A 19,026-nucleotide genomic window follows, 5' to 3' on the forward strand; every position below is an offset into this window, starting at 1 on the left:
ACTGCTGGCATACGTTCAGTCATTTGGAGTTTATTGTTAGGATGTCCAGCGCAGTAAAACTCGAATAGTAAAAGTTTTACAGTGTGAGCGAATTGGAGGAACCAGTTCTCATGTTTCCACATTTTCTCCACTAGATGGAGCAGAGACTTTCTCACATTCATCCCAACACGTGGCTCAGACCGTGAGTCTGCAAGTTTGACTCAGCTGTTTAGACATAGTTTGTTTTTTTATTTGTTTTTTTTTTTATCATTATTTTTTGTTGTTTTTAATTTACGTTTACATCAAAACACGCAAGGACCCAGGATTTGTTTCTTTTATTCTTTTTATTTTGTTTTATTTTATATATTAAATAGCTGTGAACTACTTTCACACTGTTAATTTAATTTAAATTAATCTTAATAAAATACAATAAAAAGTGTAATTGAATTACATATATTTAATTTCATACCATTTTACGCCCTAGAATTTATTTATTTTATTTTATTTTTAATAAATGAAAGTACTCGATATTTAGGACTTGGTATTTGTAGTTTGTATAGTTTACTTTTTAAATTTTTTCTTCTTCGTATTATTATTATTGTTGTTGTTGTTGTTGTTTGCAGTAGTAGTATTTTGAAGATCACACTTTTAGATGCGTAAAAATGAAATAAAACAGCTGCTGCCAGATTTAGACAGAACTGATATTAGTAAATTTGTAAGTCAACTGTGATAATCACTGTTGATCTTTTGTATTTTTATGTGGTGGTTACAGCCCATCGGATGATTTGTTTCGTGTAGCAGACGCAGTAAGCTTGTGTGTTCGCATGTGTTTGAGTTACTGAAGTTTGTGACACACATCACAGTGACCAATGCGTCATGACGCACCATTGTCTTTGCAGCGCAGTGACTTTATTCTTCATTCTCGAAGACTTAAGACTTTAATATCCTCTGGATTTGTTCTGAGCATTTTACGTATCTTTTTTTAAACCCAGCAACTATCAGGTCAGTCTATGCTCTTCTGTCTTGAGCTAAATTGAGCGCAGTTTTGCTGTTTTTGGCACAATTACTCCTTTATATGTCACGCAAACCACTATAAGTATGGCCACAGACTCTTTGGGTTACACTCAGGACTGTACTCGTGTGTCTTCTGGGGTTGTCCAGCCCCGCTGCCCGTTTTGGGAAAGGGCAGTTCAGCCCCCTCAGTCTCTCCATTGGCTCAGCTCAGCTGCTGGAGCCTCTCTGTCGTTTCTTCTCGCCGTTTGCTGCTACGACAGAGTCGGTCCCAGCTCGCAAAACGTGGCCAGAAGCTGTCAAACTTTGCCAGGACCTGTTCCCCTCAGTGAATCCTCTTTGTCGCCCCGATTGTTATCAGAACCAAAAGAGTTTTAAAGTAGAGTTGTGTGAGAAGACGCGCAGAGACGCCAACGCCAGGACTGCTGGAAACTCTACTCCTGTGTGGACCGTGCTGTCAGCATGGTATGTCCACAAGCCACCGTTATTCTGCTCTCAGCTTTTACCGTCTATATGAACTGTTACTGTCACACCTCTATCTGCACGTTTTGCGTACTACTTTGAATTTCTCATGGTTATTACTGGTTGTATAATTTTCCGTTAACTGACTCCTTTGTCAGTTACTTAACGAGTCATGAGTCTTTAAGGCTGCTGCCTCGTTATGGATAATCTCCCCCTATGCATTTGTATGTATGTGCATTTTGTTCACAGGAGACTTCTGGATGTGTTGGTGGTTAAATTTCAGGACAACTGGAGATGAAAACTCAAGCCAAGTAAACTATAGATATTCAACTGTGCCAAACAATATCACAGCCAAATATTTCAATTTGACATTTTTCCCCCAGTTTCTATTGGCAGTGGTGCCAAAATGTGTGGAGATAAATACTCTCAAATCTGAAACTGATTAATTTAAAATCAGACATAAAAAAAATCAAATCAGAAAAAAATCATTTGTTACCCAGAAAATGTTAAATATGTGCTACATGTAGAGGTTTGCCTTAGGAGACAGCAGTGAAAGTGTGTTCCTGACTGACAGCTTTGATAGGTTACACCGCTGCAGGGTGCTGGCATTTTCCCATTTAATTAAATGTGTGCAGGTTGTTTCCTCCAGAGAAGGTGAATCAGTTATCTTGCTCCTGTTCTTCAGCTTCTTGGTGCAAACAGCCATTTGATTGCAGGAAAAAAAGTAAAAAGCACCACTTTGTCATGTCCTTGTTTATTCTCTTGTGGCCTTTTCGTGCGCTGCTGCCAAAGAGAGAAACGTCTGCACTATAACAGACCTCGTGAGCGACTCATGTTTGAGGTGACATGTAAGCGCTGCTGTTTGATCTCATGTTGTCATGTTGTGTTAATGAATGTTACTGCTGAAGGTCCAGAGGGAACAGGGAGGGATATTTTTGCAGCAGTGGGGAGTGTTTTTTTTTTTTTTTTTTTCCAAACATGGCATTGACATGTAAAAATTGCATAATGTGAAAGGGGCTTTAATGTGGGTGTTTGTGGAGGGTTGGGTTTTCTGCAAACTGAGACACATGTTGGCCTTCACGTGTTGAGGCATTCACTACTGAAATACAGAGATATATCTATATGTATATCTCTATATTTATATATATGTATATGCACACATATATTGCTATAGAAGCACATGTCCTGAGGGGGAGCAGCTTTGTTATTGTGGTTAGAGAACAAGCCTGAGGTCATTGGTTCAGTCCTGTCCATGTCCACGCCTGAGGTGTCCCAGTCTTCTCCCTGGGCACATTGCATGGCTGCCCACCGTTCCAAGGGCTCACCTGGGTTAAATTTAGAGAACAACATATTCCTTGTATGCATGTACCTATGTATGTGGAAAAAAAAGCTGAATTGATTTGATATCCCAGATGTTCTGCCAAGTCCAGTCAGGAACGTACAGACTGTACAGCTTCACCAACACATGGCTCCACACAATAGATCCATCTCTTCAGGTCGAGACCTGGCAGTCCATTCAGTCCTCTGAGGACAACGACGTCCACATTTTATCCGAAGACGAGAAGAAGAGGAAGCCGCCTGTGTCAGATTGTAAAACCGAACATGGGAGGTGGATTGAAATATCTCAACATCTGTCCACCCTCCCATACACACCTTCTACTGGGACATTAGAGATTATGTAATTTTCAGATTAGGCAACACCCACTGATGTTCCTTTTAAAACTCCCCCCCAGTCATTTAGAACTGAAGATTCTGATGAAACGTCTCCAAAAGAAGCTGCTGATTCTGTTGTGTAATAGTATCGTTGAATTCTTTCACCGACACATGTTCCTGTTATTTTGGTTAGACCGTTATACTTAAACTGCCACAAGAATTGAGCTGCTCTTCTAGTTTTTACCTGCTGCAAAGAGAGCAAAAAGAAGAAGCTGAATCAGGAAGGAAGAGGTGGGATGTAAACAACGACTCTCTCTGTAGGGAAAGCAGCTCTTTCTGCCACATGTTTCTTACTTAGTTCCTCCATATTTTGGCTTTGTAGTCTGAGCTTGGCATTTATTAATGTGCATTTCCACGTGTTGTACTTACCACTGCAACATGCACTCACTCGTCAGGTCATTAAGTACTAGAGAAAACGAATGCACGTTAATTAGCTCAGTAAAGGTCGTAGTGTGGTGTGGAGGTGATGTTTTGGCCAGCGAGTGTATTTACGCGCCTCTTCTGTCCCAAACAAACTAAGAAATGATCTTGACCTATTTTTCTAAAAACTGCTGCATGCTGCCGTCCTCTGAGCACAGAGGTGTGGTTTTTTTGGCTTCCAACTGCACCCAGAGATAGACCCCGGCCGACCAATGGGCCGAAACCTCCAACTGCACTGAGTGTGTGCCCTCGCGCTCTGGGCCTGTGTCTCTGAGTGGGTGTGCACTGGAGGAGGGGGAGCTAGGGAGGGGCAAGAAGATAATTTAAGGTCGGTCAAGTATAGAAAAAGAAACAAACACAGGGGCTATTTTGCTACTTTGAGGACTGTAACAATAGAGGTCACACTTTGATATTAACCAGCTGGGCTGTATGTATGTATGTTTTTGTGTATATCTGGTTGAGCTAATCACTTTTTACTCGAACCTGGAGGTCATTAGGATAAAGTTGCTCATTGTTTTCAACCTTTAAGACCTTATAGTTTTAAAATCTTTATTAAATCTTTAAACATCTCTATATAGTTTGGCACCACTGAAACTAACGTGATCAGTTCAACTCTTAATATATATGTTTTTTTTTTTATTAAAATCAAATCTGTATAGTTTATCTTTTCTCCTGACCAACTGTGCCCACTACATGGTCGTGCACCTCAGCACCACCCACAGTAAGAACCAATGTGAACCCAACACCTCCCTCTCCCACCCATACATCCCTGCAGGGCTGCCGCTCGGGCCCCCGCTTCCCCTCCTCTCTATTTGTGTATGCATATTTTTGTCGCAGGTTCGCACCCCTCGGCCGCGTGTGTGCATACATATTCGTCAAATCAACCTGCCCCTATCTGGCCGTGCGTCTTGAACAGCCATGTGCTTTGTCCGGGTCATACACCTCTTGTAACTTTCCATTCTCACCAGCTGGCACCAGCTTCGAGGGGGTGGGGGGCTGATATTATTCAGCACTCGCTGGATGATCGCTTGGACGTGGGCCGAGATTGCTCGAGTGTTCAGTGCGCTGGTGATCTGAGAAGGGCATCTGGAGGATATCGTGCGTCCTCCCCCCACACACTTAGAGGATAAATGGTTTTAGATAATGGATGCATAGATTGAGTGTGGTCAGGTTAACTCAATATCTAAGTATATATTTTTACTAGACAGGGAGTAGGGAGAGTTATCCAAAAACTGAAAGAAGGGCAGCTGGGCGTAGGGTAGGCTTTCTTGAAGACCTTTAAAAGGACCGGTGAGGAGTTTGGGCGCTTTCACAAACACATGACTCAGTAGAGGAGGCTCACCTCTTCAGGTCTCAGCACTCCACCTACACCCGACAGACAAAGGACACTCCTTTGAGAACAACAACATCCACATTATAGTCGCACCTTGAGTCCGGAGTCTCTGGATGTTAATGGCTTGTCAATGCAACAAATTACTCGGAAAGAAAAACGCGATCGACAAACAAATTCTTCCAGTTTCAAATGAGTATCTGGTCGTAAAGAGTCCACAGTCATGTACATTTCTCATGGGTAACACCCACAGATGTTCTCTGTTTGAACCCTAACTTCCCACCAGACATTTAGAACTGAACACTTGGATCAAGAAAACCAGTTGCTCTTGTTTCAGCTTTGGGTTTTTGGATAAACCGTTGAGAACCTGCACTGATGCATTGATCAGTCACTTCTCACCTGTCATCTAGAATCCAAGACTTGGATGAAATGCCATCAGTTAGCTGTACAAGTCCAGATGGCCTTGTTTCAGGATTTAGTATTGGATACACCATGATCTGGATGACTGAGAACCTTCACAGACATGCTAGAGACATTCTGTGCATACTGGATCTAGATGTTGCTCATTTTGACTTTGATACTAGATTAATTAAGTTTCATCTCCTGTGTTGCTGGCTGATGATTCTTGGCTTAATTCACCCTGTTTTTGTGTCTTAGGTGTTGTTATATGAATGTGTTAGTGATCACTAATAGGTTCAAAACAAAGAACTTGTGTCTCCAGTCCTTGTGTTCTGACAACTGGGACTGAAAGGTTTCAAAAAACGACTGCATGCTAAGTTGTCCATTCTTGTGTTTGCCTCAAAATGGAGAAACCATCTCTGGACTGCAACGAGGACCAAGCCTGGCTGGGAGAGGCCCGGTCCGAGGCCCAGCTCGCGACCGCGCCCAGTCCCGATGAAGATGAGGCCGACGACGGAGACCGACCTGCGTGGGATTCCAAGATCCAGTACGTGTTGGCTCAGGTGGGCTTCAGTGTGGGCCTAGGGAACGTGTGGAGGTTTCCGTACCTTTGCCACCAAAACGGAGGAGGTGAGCAGACAACACAGCGCAGCACGACATGCTAAAAATACAAAGGGTCTGCACAACAACCAACGACACTTGAATGAGACAAGAAATGTAGGTACATTTGGCTTCAGTGTTTAAACAACATCTGCCTTCCTTCCTTTCTTCCAGGGGCCTTTATGCTGCTGTATGTTTTTCTTTTACTCATTGTGGGAGTTCCACTGTTTTTCATGGAGTTGGCAGCCGGCCAGAGCATTCGACAGGGAAGCATCGGAGTGTGGAAGCACATCTCCCCGAAGCTCGCTGGGATTGGCTACTCCAGCTGCATGGTGAGCACACTGCAAAAAAAAAAAGAAAAAAAAAAAAGAAAAACAGTTAAAGAAAAACAAAGAGTTCGAATGAGTGATATATGACTTAAAATAAGCAAACTCTGGAAAATTGGGCTTGTTTAAAACAAGGAACATATATCGAGCCTAAAAGAACCCACAGATATCTAGTAGCTAGTGTCTTTAAATAAGTAGATTTGTATCTACACAAAGAGAACAGAACAGTTGTTGCCGCCATCTGTCTTCATCTAAAACCTTTAGAAAAAACCTTGGTATTTGATCTTTGTTAGATTCCACTTTTGGAGTGTAATGTCAAGAGTAACTAGATCCACTCTCCTTTCTTCACTCTGACCTAAACATCTTGACCGTGAAAGACTGGTGTTTACATTTGTGTCTGCAAAACGCTGACTTAAAGATTGCTGTATGTTTGCGGTTCTGTAGTCGGCTGCTTTTTTTTTTTGTTTGTTTCCAAGTTTGGGTTTCAAAGGCACGGCAGTGGCCTGAATTCTGTCGTCCACTTATCTGTTTAAAAACTAGCACTGCCCCTTTTATCACCTTTCTGTGGACAACTCTTTCTGTTTATCAGCTGCCGCGCTGTGTGTACACTTGAGGACGATGATGCCATGCTGTAACGTGAGAGAGCAACCTGTTGCATAACACTTTTCTCCACAGACGAGACGATGAAAACACTCGAGTGCTTGTTCTATGACACACCTCTTTTATAAAGCTTGTTTATTTTGAGAAACAGGCCTGATGTCAGCGTCACAAATGATTATAGCCACATGTTTAGGACATAAAAAAACACAATAACGTCAGACCTAAATCACTCTAATGACTCGTGAACTCTTGCTTCCTCTCCAGGTCTGTTTTTACGTGGCTCTTTACTACAACGTCATCATCGCATGGAGCCTGTTCTACATGGGGAATTCCTTTCGGTATACGCTGCCGTGGGAGCACTGTCCGATTGATGTCACCACCAATGACACAGGTACTTGTGTAACCGTCCATAAAATAAGACATCACGCGCGCCAGATAGAGATCTACAACGTTGTCTGTCTTCCATCAACAGTGAGAGAATGTGCAGGTAGCTCCCCGACGTCCTACTTTTGGTTTCGGAAAGCTCTCAACATCACAAATTCCATCGAGGAAACTGGAGAATTCAACGGCATCATGACGGGCTGTTTATTGGCTGCCTGGAGCATCGTTTCTTTGGCTATGATCAAAGGCATCAAGTCGTCTGCGAAGGTGATTGAAAAAGGCAACCTGAGCCAAAACCTCAAGTACCAAAATCTACAGTTCCTCTAACGTCCACTAGAGGCTCCAACAATCATCATAGGCCTCTGTGTTAAAAAGTTGCAGAAATAAACATGTTTACAGTCCATTCACTACAACCACACAGGGAGAATCTTTATAGAACAGTTTCAGTTACATCAAGACTTTAATGTTATGCAGAAGTAAGGGAATGGCTGCTTTAAAAGGACGGCTTCTCGTTAGCTCCACTCACGCTTCCACCTCTTTGGCTGTTTTTTGAATCAGACACCGCACTGAGCTTCAAAGCCACTCTACAAAAAACATATTAATTATACACAAGAGTGCCAGTAGCAATGATTTCCTGGATTGTCTTTGTGTAAGATGCATTACAAACATTGAAGGTGCATGTATGCAGCAGTCCCTCTGTTTCAGGCCTTTGTGCTAAGCTAGGCTAACTAGCAGTCAGTTATATTCTATGTGATGGGACCGGTCTTAGAGTTGTGTCATTCCAACAGTCCATCAGCTAATAAATGAGCATTATTTTCAATACAAAACACTGTAAAACGTGCTGGCAATGAAATCATTCTCTGTTTCATTTTCCGACATTAGGTGATGTATTTTTCCTCAGTTTTTCCCTACGTGGTGCTCTTTATTTTCCTCATCAGAGGGTTGATGTTGGACGGTGCCATGGAAGGAATCACCTATATGTTTTATCCTAAAGTAAGCACAGACCTCGTCAAGTTATGTTATCTTTAAAACCAAATGAGTGTAAATAAGGACATTTTTAACAGTTTTGTGAAATAATTTAGATGTAATAAGAAATTATTTTGTCATTTTTTCTTGCAGCTGGAGATCTGGGGTAGTGTGCAGGTGTGGCGACAGGCCGCCACGCAGGTTTTCTTTGCCCTCGGCCTCGGCTACGGCTCCGTTATCGCCTATTCCTCCTACAATCCGGTCCACAACAACTGCCACAGGGATGCGCTGATGGTCTCTTGCATCAACTTCATGACGTCTGTGCTGGCCTCGCTGGTGGTTTTCGTTGTGCTAGGTTTCCGTGCCAAGAACATTGCCCTACGCTGCGTAGCCAAGTACAAATTAACTCCCGCACTTTCACCTCTAAAACACCTTTTTTTTTTTCCTTCTACTTATTTCGTTTTTTTGTTTACTTCCTCCAGAAATCTTGGCCTGTTAAACCTCATGGCGTCTCATGGATCCAACCAGCGCTGGTGGCCTCGGTTCAACGTGACAGACACAAGCTCGGTGTCTATAGCCGACTACAGACAGTGGTACAGTAACTACAGCTTCACGGAGTACCCTAACATCACTGACTGCAATTTTGAAGAGGAGATGAATAAGGTAACTATGAGATATAAATGGCTGCTTCAAAAAGAGATAAAACCAGAAAAAAATCTATGATGAAAGAGATTAAAATGCCAGCTTTAGCTTGGAAGCAGCTCGTTTGCAGCTTGGCTAAAACCAGAAGGTCCTGGTACAATGAACGATCTGGGCCGTGTATTGAGGTGAACCTTGAAAGACAGACGTTGGAGACAGAGTATATTAATCTGTTTAAAGGAAAGAAGTAGTATGGCACCTTTAAATCAATAAATGATGTGTTTGCTTGCTGTTTCTCTTCTGTCCATGCCAACCTAAATGACTTCAGTGACTGGGAGACTGAGTGATTTTTGCTGGAGTGTAATAAATTATTAACACTTCCAGACAATTGAACAGCTAATTATTTCAGATGTGCATACAGGATCATGACAAGTTTGATTCTGTAGGACAGACGTGAGGATGCAGGATGGAGGTTGTCTGCGATACCTGCCTGTACCCCGGAGATAATTATGCCGGAGCTTAATCAATTAATCAATGAAGTGACTCCAGACATAGTTACCATTACAAAAACAGTTCTAGGCAGAGAATTGTGGTCTGGCTTCCAGGTTAGATGTGACTTACAGACCTTGAAGAGAAAGTCACAATAGACCGCAAATTAATTATATACAATTGCACTGTAGGAAAAGATGCATGTTAAACCTCATATTATACTTGTTATAAATATTTTCTATACCGTTTATGCAGAACTAAGATGCAGCTTTGGCCTGTCCAGTGTTATAAAAACTTCACATGAGATTATCTGCACGTTTCTTACTGTCCTGGCTTAAAAAGATGGAAAAAATAAATAAATAAAAAAATCAGAGACCAAAGGTGAGCACTTCAATAACAATAGTATGTAGGAGGAGTGGTGAAGTTCTCAGGACCCCTGAGGCATCTGGGAGGCACGTTAAAGTATCCAGCAGGCAGGAGGATGAAAACATATGGGACACTGTATCTATCTGGTCTCCAGGAGAATGGAAGCAAGCTGTGATAGAGGAACGAAAGGAGAAACTAAAGAAACAGAGGAAGGAGGACAAAAAGGTCATTGTTGATAGGTTTCGTGAAATATGTTTTCTGTATTGACGCTTATTTTTATAGCATGACCTGCAGGGAATAGTGATTTAATTGGATACTGGAGCCACTTATTCAGACTTGTTTCCTCCGTCTTCTCTTTGTGTTTGTGTGCAGGGTGTCGAAGGGACAGGTCTGGCCTTCATAGCGTTCACTGAGGTGATGGCGCTCTTCCCTGCGAGCCCCTTCTGGTCCACGCTGTTTTTCCTAATGTTGCTCAACCTGGGCCTCAGCACCATGTTTGGGACCATGCAGGGAATCCTCACGCCTCTCATGGACAATTTTAGCGTCTTGGGGCGCCACCGGACACTACTCACGGGTAACACACACGGGTCAGCACGTGTTCATAACTGTAGCCTGCTTCAGTATTTTCTAACTTTCACACCTGTTTTCTAGTGTCCAGCTGCGCCTTGGGGTTTGTAATAGGATTGCTGTTCACCCAGCGCTCAGGGAACTACTTTGTGACCATGTTTGATGACTACTCTGCAACCCTGCCGCTAGTCATCGTGGTCATCTTTGAAACCATCAGCGTGTCGTGGGTTTATGGCACAGATCGGTGAGAAATTAACAGTTTTTTGTCTTTCCTTTCGTTGTGTGTCATTTTATCTTGTTTTGAAAATATGAATCTATGCGTGTTTGCAGATTCCTCGATGACATCGAGGTCATGCTGAAATGGCGCCCTCCGGTGGTGTACAAGTATCTGTGGAAATACGTTTGTCTGCTGGCGATGGTCGGCCTCCTGGCTGCCAGTTTGTTGCGGATGGTCTTTAAAAGGCCCACGTACACCGCCTGGAATCAGACCACAGTAAGTTTTTAGATTGCGTATCTACAATTTGCAATATCTACACAGTTTTGGCTCTTTGAACTCAACACGATATGAAATGAAACCATAAGCATTACCTCAAAGTCACGTTACACCTCTTAAATTAGAAATTCAAGTTCAAACTTTTTCTCACGTAGGCGAAGCTGGTCCAACTTCCTCGCTACATCACTATAGAAATAACTGTAATATCCTGACAGATGGTTTATACCTTCTCTGCCCTCTCAGAGTTTTCCCCAAAAAGCAGTGTGGCTCAGTCTAATTCAGATCTGGTGACTATTATTCTAACTTAAAACATCAAAATGTCTTCTTAAAATATGCATTAATTAGTTCCTATAAGTGGAATCTTTAGACATTCATGTGTAATTTCCTTGTTCAACCTAATGTTGCCTAAGACAGACTATAATGATCCACAAGGGAAATTTCTTGGTCAAGGTAGCTTAGTTGCAGTTGCAGTTAAAAAAAACACTCAAACAGAAATATAAAATAAAATAGGATAAAAATAAAATAAAAATTGGGAAAAAAACAGTGTCCAGGGTATGAACTCTTGCATGGCAAAAATAAATAAATAAATAATAATAATTAGAAACAATAACATTACATTAAAAATTATTAATATTATTTTATTTTTATTTTTTTTGCCATAAGTTAATATGAAAAGGTAAAACATAAAATGTGCAAACGTTGAGAATAAAAAAAAAATAATATGATATAATAAAAAAATATAAAACTCTATCCTGTATGTATAAAGTAGACTAAAATGAGAAACATGACATAACACAGCAATAAACAATATACATAAAGTTACTGATGCAACCCTGAGTTAAATAATGCAAAGAAATGGGTGAATAAATTTTAATGAAAGTATAAAGATGTCACTGATGAATGAGACATATTTAATAGCATAAATATCATAACCTAATAGCATAAATGAATAAGTCATTTTTTAAAATGAACCGGACAAAATCAATAAAAATATCAATGTGCTTCTAGAAATGTTTACTTTTTTCTTGTTTAAAGTTTAAAGATCCTATAAGACCCTCTATTTCTAAAGGGTCTTCCTATGTCAAGCTTCACATGGTTCCTTTCCTGCATTATTTTCTCTTTCTGACATTTTGTCCTCAGGCTTCAGAGATGACCCTTGAGTACCCCGGCTGGGCCCTCGCTATGATCGTCATGCTCATAGCCTTCGCCAGCTTGCCCGTGCCCATCGGCTACATCCACTCCATTCTGAAAAACCGCAGGGTTAGTGGTTCTACCTTGCAGGACGGAGGCGGCCATGAGACGCACCGTGAGCTCTACACCAAGTGCAGCTCCACGGAGCAGCTGGATTCTCACCGGGTCCTCGGTCTGGATGGAGACGCTCACCCCAGGACCGTCTTCCTGCCCGTGGGCAACGAGCACTACCGGCTCCTACCCCAGCAGGAGGAGGAGGACGAGGAGGAGGAGCAGCAGGACACGGGGTTTTGAGCAAGAAGTTGTTTGTGAAAGGACAGAAGCTGAAACCCTCGTTAACATTATTCTGATGGGTTGAATTCTACCGTTACACTCAGCAAACGCGTTAAAAGGTTATTTTTTATAGACAGTACATTACCAGTCAAATACCTCTCCTCTTTTTTACCTCCCTCCATTTGTTTTCTGAACCATCACCACAGCTCAGAAGATAAAAACACTAATTGCACACACACAAAATATATATATATATGGACGAGGCAGCTGTATTAAGTTAAATACAGAATTTCCTGAAGGTTTTATAGGAGGAAACTCACCATCCACCAGCTTCATGTGGGAGTCATGAGTGAGTGGTTGGTGAGTTTTTTTGTTTGTTCTTTAGTTAAAACGACGCGTATGGATTTGCATGAGAACATTCTACCTTGAGAAGCTGTGATGATGTTTGTGCGTTTGAATGTTTCATGTTGTCGATCGGTTGGGTCGCGGAATGAGAAATAAAGCTGTTTTATACTTTATATAATTTTACCTCATAAGACCACAGCAATGTCTGTACCATTGACTGTATATACCAAGGTTTTTACATGTGTTCCCAGGAAACGTTCAGCTGTATTTGTAGCAGTGTTTTAATGTACTAGATGGCGACATAAATAAACCTCTAAGATGGATGTGCTCTTCTTGTGATTTACACAGCTCCACTCACACCTGTAAAACCTTAGTAGTAGGTTTAATAGTTGAGCTTTACTTTCTTTGATGTTTCTTTTGGCCAGCAGAGCCGATCAGATTTGTTCCATTTAATGTGGTGTTTACACATTTTATTTCCTAATCTTAAAAAAAACAAACAATATATCTAAATAGTAAAATAGTAAATTTTATTTGGTCAGATTTTTGAATTGAACTGAAAATTAAACAATTTAATTTAATTTAATTTAATTTAATTTAATTTAATTTAATTTAATTTAATTTAATTTAATTTAATTTAATTTAATGTTCATGACTGTGGTCGGTAGGTGGCGGTATGTATCTAACTATGTTGGTTCGCGACTACTGTCAGAAGAAGAAGAAGAAGAAGAGGAAGAGGAAGAGGAAGAGGAAGACCTGTTCAGCGTGAGGGAAATAAGTTGCATGAGGTGAGTTAACGGTACTGCAGTTACTAAAATATACTTTACTTTTTTTTTTTTGGAAAGCTGCGTAGTTCGTTCATTAACATCTTTTAACTCACTAATCTGTTTTCCAGCCTGTCGAAGTTTTTTTTCTTTTTCTAAACGCGTCAGATGAAAGTTAGTTCGTCTCGTTAGCAGCTGCATGCTACCTTGTTGTTGTTTTGGCAACAAAAATCATAAATCACATAGTATTCGCCATAATTTATCAATTTATTTTATGAATATTATTAATATTATTGTGTCACGATAGCTTTTTCTGACATGTTTAATCTGCTAGGCTACTCAATTACTGCTCATAATTATGTATCAATCATTTATTATGTAGGAAATCAACTTTTAAAGTTGACTTCCTGAAGGATTCTAACCAGAAAGTAGCTGTAGACATTTGATGTGAACACAAATATTGCACAACATTGCAAAATGGAATAAAACTACAATAAAAACTTGCACATTTGTGCTGTGTTTCAGTTGATGGCAGCACTGAGAAGACGCAGAGGACTGGGATGAAGTTATGAGAGGTAAAATATGTCAACGCTGACGTTTTGCCGTATCTTAAACTAATGCAGCACGTTGTGCATGATTGCTGCTTGCCTGCATTCAGTTCTCCACAATTTAGCATTGTGCCACATCTTGAACCTTCCTGCCTGCCCCGTCTGATCCCCCACTCCACAGAACTTGTCTCCTGACAGGACACTGCAGGTTCAGTAAAACATGTCAGAGAGTCCAACTAAACACCGCGGCATCCTCCACAAAGCCTCTGGAAACACTCTTGCCAGACCCCGGAAACACAAACCGCTGTCTTTGCCGAAATGCAGACCTAATGAAAGGTCTCGAGTGAACATCGGAGAGACCTTTCAGAGGTGGCGTGCGCTGAAGACGGCAAAGGGATTGAGATCTGATGCAGATGTGGCCCAGTTGCTTCTTAATTCGTGAGTTGGCCATCCACAACTTTGTAAATGTTTATTGTTGTTAATTTATTTTGACTTAAAATCTACACATACAGTTGTTTTGCATTGCCTCAATAGGCTATTTTGCTTCAGTATGCGTCGCTGCTACCTCTGTTGCGACTTAAATTGGGCAAAATGAATTAATGAATTTTGGGAGATTGAGGCTTGGATTAAATCACTTAACATGTTATGTTCATGGACTGTATAGTGGATATAATACAACACAGAATGTGAAAATGTGCAAGTACAGCCAACTTCTTTTGTGAACTCTTCCTCCTTGACCTTGTGTTTGTGTGTCTGTGTGTAGAATGAAGATGAATCCCTCCACGTCTGCTTGTAACGGAGCCAGCAACGAAAAGATCAAATTCTCCCAAGTGGAAGTAAGAGACAATGTAACTTTTTTTCTGTGCAGCGAAAAGCCAGCACTTAAAATATCCCAGAACACGATCACGAAGAGACGGTGAAAACTGCTAAAGCCAACTGCCAGCGAAAAGCTTTAAGTGCAGACCCAATATGGTGGCCAAACATTTTCCAAAAAAAAAAAACTCATTCTTTTTCTATTTTCGTTATCAACTCAAATGTGTGTATGTCTTTAGAAGCTATATGCATATGTGTGTGTTTCTGCAGCTGCAAGAGATGATCCAGAAGGAGGTCTGCACTGCAGTGAAAAAGAATGAAACCAAGATACAGGATTTAATAAAAACTGTTCAACACCTGGAAAATGGAGTCAACTATGAGAATGTTCTGAAAAAGCTGGAGGTGGGTGGAAGTTTTTGTCGTCTCCCTTTGGTAACGTGACTCAGCGCCTGCGTGGAGTTTAAAAGTATCTAAAATCAATCTAGTATCTTTTCTTTTTTTTTTGTCTCAACTCCTAAACTTGACCGTGACGACTACTACTACTTTTAAGCATCTGTTATTCATCTGAAACCAACGTGGACGATTTTGTGTGTTTGTTCCTCAGGCTCGAATTAACAAAGTGTCTCAGAGATCAGAAGCTGCTCTTGCCTACATGACCAAGACTCAGAAAAAGGTTTGAAAGACAAATACATCCACATTAAAAGATTCTTTTTGAAAACATATAATTGGTTTTTCGTCCTCTCAGGCTCCCTACTTCACCTGATAGTGTAACATCAGGGTAGAGTCAGACCAGTGCTTAGTGCCTGAATGAAAAGCTAGAAGGATTTAAAAAATATTGACTATTGATTTGAAGATCTGCGGAAGGAACCAAGTAACGGCCGACAGGCCCTGCCTCAGTGAAAGTAAGGATGCCGCATGGAATCTAGTGGAATTAATTTAAATTTATTTATTTTTTTAAGTAATGTTACCACTAGTGCATTTTTAAATTTCTTCACTAAGACAGGAAAGGAAAACTCCTGAATAATGACAACGATGGAAATCTGTGCCAAGTCGTGGTAAATAGTGATTCTGTAATTTAATTAGAAATATTATGAAATCTCCCACGTAAGAATTTCTTCTTACTGACTGAAAAAAACAATGTTATTTGCTGTCTCTGTTGCATGAATTATCAACACTTGGATAATGTACTTAGTTGGTAAACTGTTGGCATATTTCAGTTTAGAAAGAATAGAATAGAGAATAGAAAGTGACTTAAAATCAATCTGCATTTTTCTTTACAAACCATAACAGTAAATGTGCAGCGTGATGTTTACACAGTAAAATGAATCCACTTTTACCTATAGATTCCAACAAAAAAGACAAAAATATGTCTGAATTAACAAAATATAGATTCAGTTCAATATAATTCTCTTTTTAATGTGAACATGTCGCCTGTAAACATGATTGTACAGATTGATACAATGTAAATACTGAAGTTGTTTGATGTATGTTTTTGAGAGCTATGGTCACCTGTTCAAAAGCGTTATATCTAAAAAAAAAAAAAAAAATCTTTTATAGACATATTTGTCTATATTATGTGTAATGCAAATTTGTGTATCTTACAAATTTAATGAATTAAAGGTTAGAAAACGGTTACAGAATGAGAATTTCAGCATTTTATTGCCTACTGCTACTAAAAAAAATATCAACAGTGTGACTACAATGGCAGTCGAAGGGTTGAAAATTGAAATATGTGTCAATTTTTATAAAATTCTACAAACGTAATGGCTTACAGTGTTAAAAATCAAACCACAGAATAAAGAATTAATTGTCGCTTTCTGTTCAGGAGACGACGAAGGAGGCGCTGCACAGGTTTCGTGCAGATAATCAAGGTAAGTTGATTTCACACAAGCGAATGTTTGACCAGGTCAGATATCGATCCCGTGGAGCTTCCTAGTAAAAATAAACAGCCCCACTTTCTTGTCCTCGTTAAGCTCTGATGGCTGCCATCACGGATTTAAATGAGGAGGCGTCTTCTCCAGTTCTCCATGAATCTCCTGAACTTGAGGAGGTAGGATGCTTTGTTTTTTTTGGGGTATTTCCAAATCTTTACACACCAGCAACGAGCAGAAAGTAGTCGCTTTCATTGTTTCATTGTGACCTTTTTTCCTTTTCGGTTTGTGTGATTCAGGAGCTCATCAGGTCTGTAAAGCAGGAGCCAGAGGGTCAGCAGGGCAAGGAAAACCAAACCAAGGAGGTGAAGCCGCTGGACGGTAGAAACAGTCCCAGTCACTCAGACAGAGACACGGAGAAGTTAGTCCACACCATCCACAGTACTGACTCACCGGACGGGCTCTCGTATGCCCCTTTTCCTGGCTTCGCCGCCCCCTCCACCCTGAACATGGAGGCGGCTAAATACAGCGCGCCTCAGAGGGTGGAGGTTCACCTGGCCCTCATCAGGAACCCCACCAGCCTCTCTGTGCTCTGGACCGTGACGGAGAAAGACCCCTCCGCCCCACCCATGGACAGTTACACGTGAGTAGTGTGTTGATGGGGCAGCTTTGAGCCCTCCACTGAGGACAGTCAGACTCTACTGAGACCTGAAAAAAAGAAGAATTCGACCCTTTTCCATCATTCTCTGATTGGTTTAAGCTTGTGTGTTGAACAGAATCATCAGGTAAAGATTGAAAAGATACTTGTTAAAGTATGTTCTTTTCTTATGAGTAAATTTAAATGAATGTTTACAAGTTTAATGGTGATATAATGAAGTTTAAAATAGTTGGCTGCGAATCTAGACTTCGACTTAAGTAGGTAGACTTTAATGATCCACAAGGGGAAAAAAAAAACACTCAACACAAAAACCGCAAGTAAAAAGAAAGATCAAAATAAAACATAATGTCGACAGAAATGGTGAGAAAGGCTAAAAAAGCAGCACAGTTTAACAGTTTATTGATTATGAAAATAAGCTGTGGTGATTATTCTTCTCTCAGTCAGACAAGTGACTAATCAGTGAGCGGTTTTAGCTCTTGTGGAGTTTCAGTTTCAGGCTCCGTTCAGACCTCCCATTAACCAGGTGTGAACACAACAGGGACACATGTGACTGATCCTGGTTCGAGACGCGTTTGACCTCATAACTTTGGTTAGTGTGTGAGTCCTGGGTCACATTTAAGACCACCTACAAACAGGGCTGATCTGTGGAAGAGGACTTTTAAGTCATATATTTAGAAAACGAAACACGTAGCTGCTATTATAAATGCAACATAAGCGATGTCTGTTCATTAACAATGACAGCCTTTTGTAATATTCTGTTAACTAACATAAAAATGTCTATAGTCAAAAGAAATTATTTAATGTTAGCTCTATTTGCATGGGGCTAGTTTTAACTGAAACCTCTGTTAATTTGTAATCGTAGCAGTGGTTTGTCTGTGATCGTAATCCAGTGTGAATCATTCATGTCTGTAATTTATAAAATAAAAACTACACCATAAATTCACCTTTGTGAAACGTATCATCGTATAACAAATTATTAAGGAGCCACATGGAGTTACAATGAAGTTACAGATTTTCCCAATAATCACCATTTTCCCGTAAATAATAACTTTCAGTGAGGGACAGAGAGAGACCTCACAGCTTGTTCCAGAACATGTATCACGTCCCCAAGTCTTGACGAGGTGGAAACCGTGTTCTCTCTTCCTCCGCCGCAGCATCTACCTCACCATGGAGACGGCTAAAGGCAGCGGCGTCTTCCCAGCTTGGAAAACGTTCGGGGAGGTGGCGGCCACCGATCTGCCCATGTGTGTGCTGATCAGGAAGTACAAGCCCGGTCACAAGGTGTGCGCCGCCGTGGTGGGAAAAGACGTATTCGGACGCTACGGACCATTTAGCAAAGTTGCAACCGCAGCTATCCCCGACTAGAAGGGGATGTGGATTTTAGTGGGATTCACTCGACAGTGTTTTCAGTGACCTTTGTCAGCAATTTTACTTCCAGTGGAAGTAGTGGAAATGGACATGTTTTTGTTTTTTTTTGTTGTTTCTGTAATGTTGTCAGTATTTGTCAAAGCCTAAACCAATATGAAGTATTTCAATTAACTTGGAATGGAAGTGTTCAATAAAGATTTTTTTTATGGACTAAACTTTAATTTATTGAATGTACAGCCTTTTTATTCTATTTATTTATTTATTTATTTGTGTCTGTCATGAGATGTCTGTGAGTCTAAAGCACTGTTGTTGTCATTGTTTATATCTTTGTCCTAAGTGTTCGCTGTGTGAAAGAAGTCAACTCATCTAACTGCAGATCCTTTCCTTTCCTTTCCTTTCCTTTCCTTTCCTTTCCTTTCCTTTCCTTTCCTTTCCTTTCCTTTCCTTTCCTTTCCTT

General features: G+C 40.7%; 2 protein-coding genes across 3 annotated transcripts; both read left to right on the forward strand.

Moving 5' to 3' along the window:
* Nucleotides 1-1,184: 1,184 nt before the first annotated feature.
* Nucleotides 1,185-12,873, forward strand: slc6a16a (solute carrier family 6 member 16a). Of its 2 annotated transcripts, none has more exons than XM_047572775.1 (11): nucleotides 1,185-1,455; nucleotides 5,725-5,944; nucleotides 6,089-6,246; nucleotides 7,105-7,488; nucleotides 8,104-8,214; nucleotides 8,341-8,582; nucleotides 8,670-8,850; nucleotides 10,054-10,255; nucleotides 10,333-10,492; nucleotides 10,579-10,741; nucleotides 11,882-12,873. In XM_047572775.1, the coding sequence occupies exons 1-11, from the start codon at nucleotides 1,453-1,455 to the stop codon at nucleotides 12,224-12,226; spliced, it is 2,169 nt and encodes a 722-aa protein (XP_047428731.1). In that variant the 5' UTR covers nucleotides 1,185-1,452; the 3' UTR covers nucleotides 12,227-12,873. The 2 variants fall into 2 exon arrangements, with proteins under 2 accessions (XP_047428731.1, XP_047428732.1); XM_047572776.1 differs by lacking the exon at nucleotides 1,185-1,455 and having other exon boundaries at nucleotides 5,719-5,944; nucleotides 7,105-7,231; nucleotides 7,313-7,488.
* Nucleotides 12,874-15,678: 2,805 nt separating this feature from the next.
* Nucleotides 15,679-18,790, forward strand: atf7ip2 (activating transcription factor 7 interacting protein 2). Its single transcript, XM_047571942.1, has 5 exons — nucleotides 15,679-15,727; nucleotides 16,498-16,543; nucleotides 16,646-16,722; nucleotides 16,843-17,186; nucleotides 18,356-18,790. The coding sequence occupies exons 3-5, from the start codon at nucleotides 16,651-16,653 to the stop codon at nucleotides 18,564-18,566; spliced, it is 627 nt and encodes a 208-aa protein (XP_047427898.1). The 5' UTR covers nucleotides 15,679-15,727; nucleotides 16,498-16,543; nucleotides 16,646-16,650; the 3' UTR covers nucleotides 18,567-18,790.
* The last annotated feature ends 236 nt before the right edge of the window (nucleotides 18,791-19,026 follow it).

Source organism: Mugil cephalus, chromosome 20 (assembly GCF_022458985.1).
Source record: "Mugil cephalus isolate CIBA_MC_2020 chromosome 20, CIBA_Mcephalus_1.1, whole genome shotgun sequence".
In the NCBI taxonomy this organism is placed as follows: domain Eukaryota; kingdom Metazoa; phylum Chordata; class Actinopteri; order Mugiliformes; family Mugilidae; genus Mugil; species Mugil cephalus.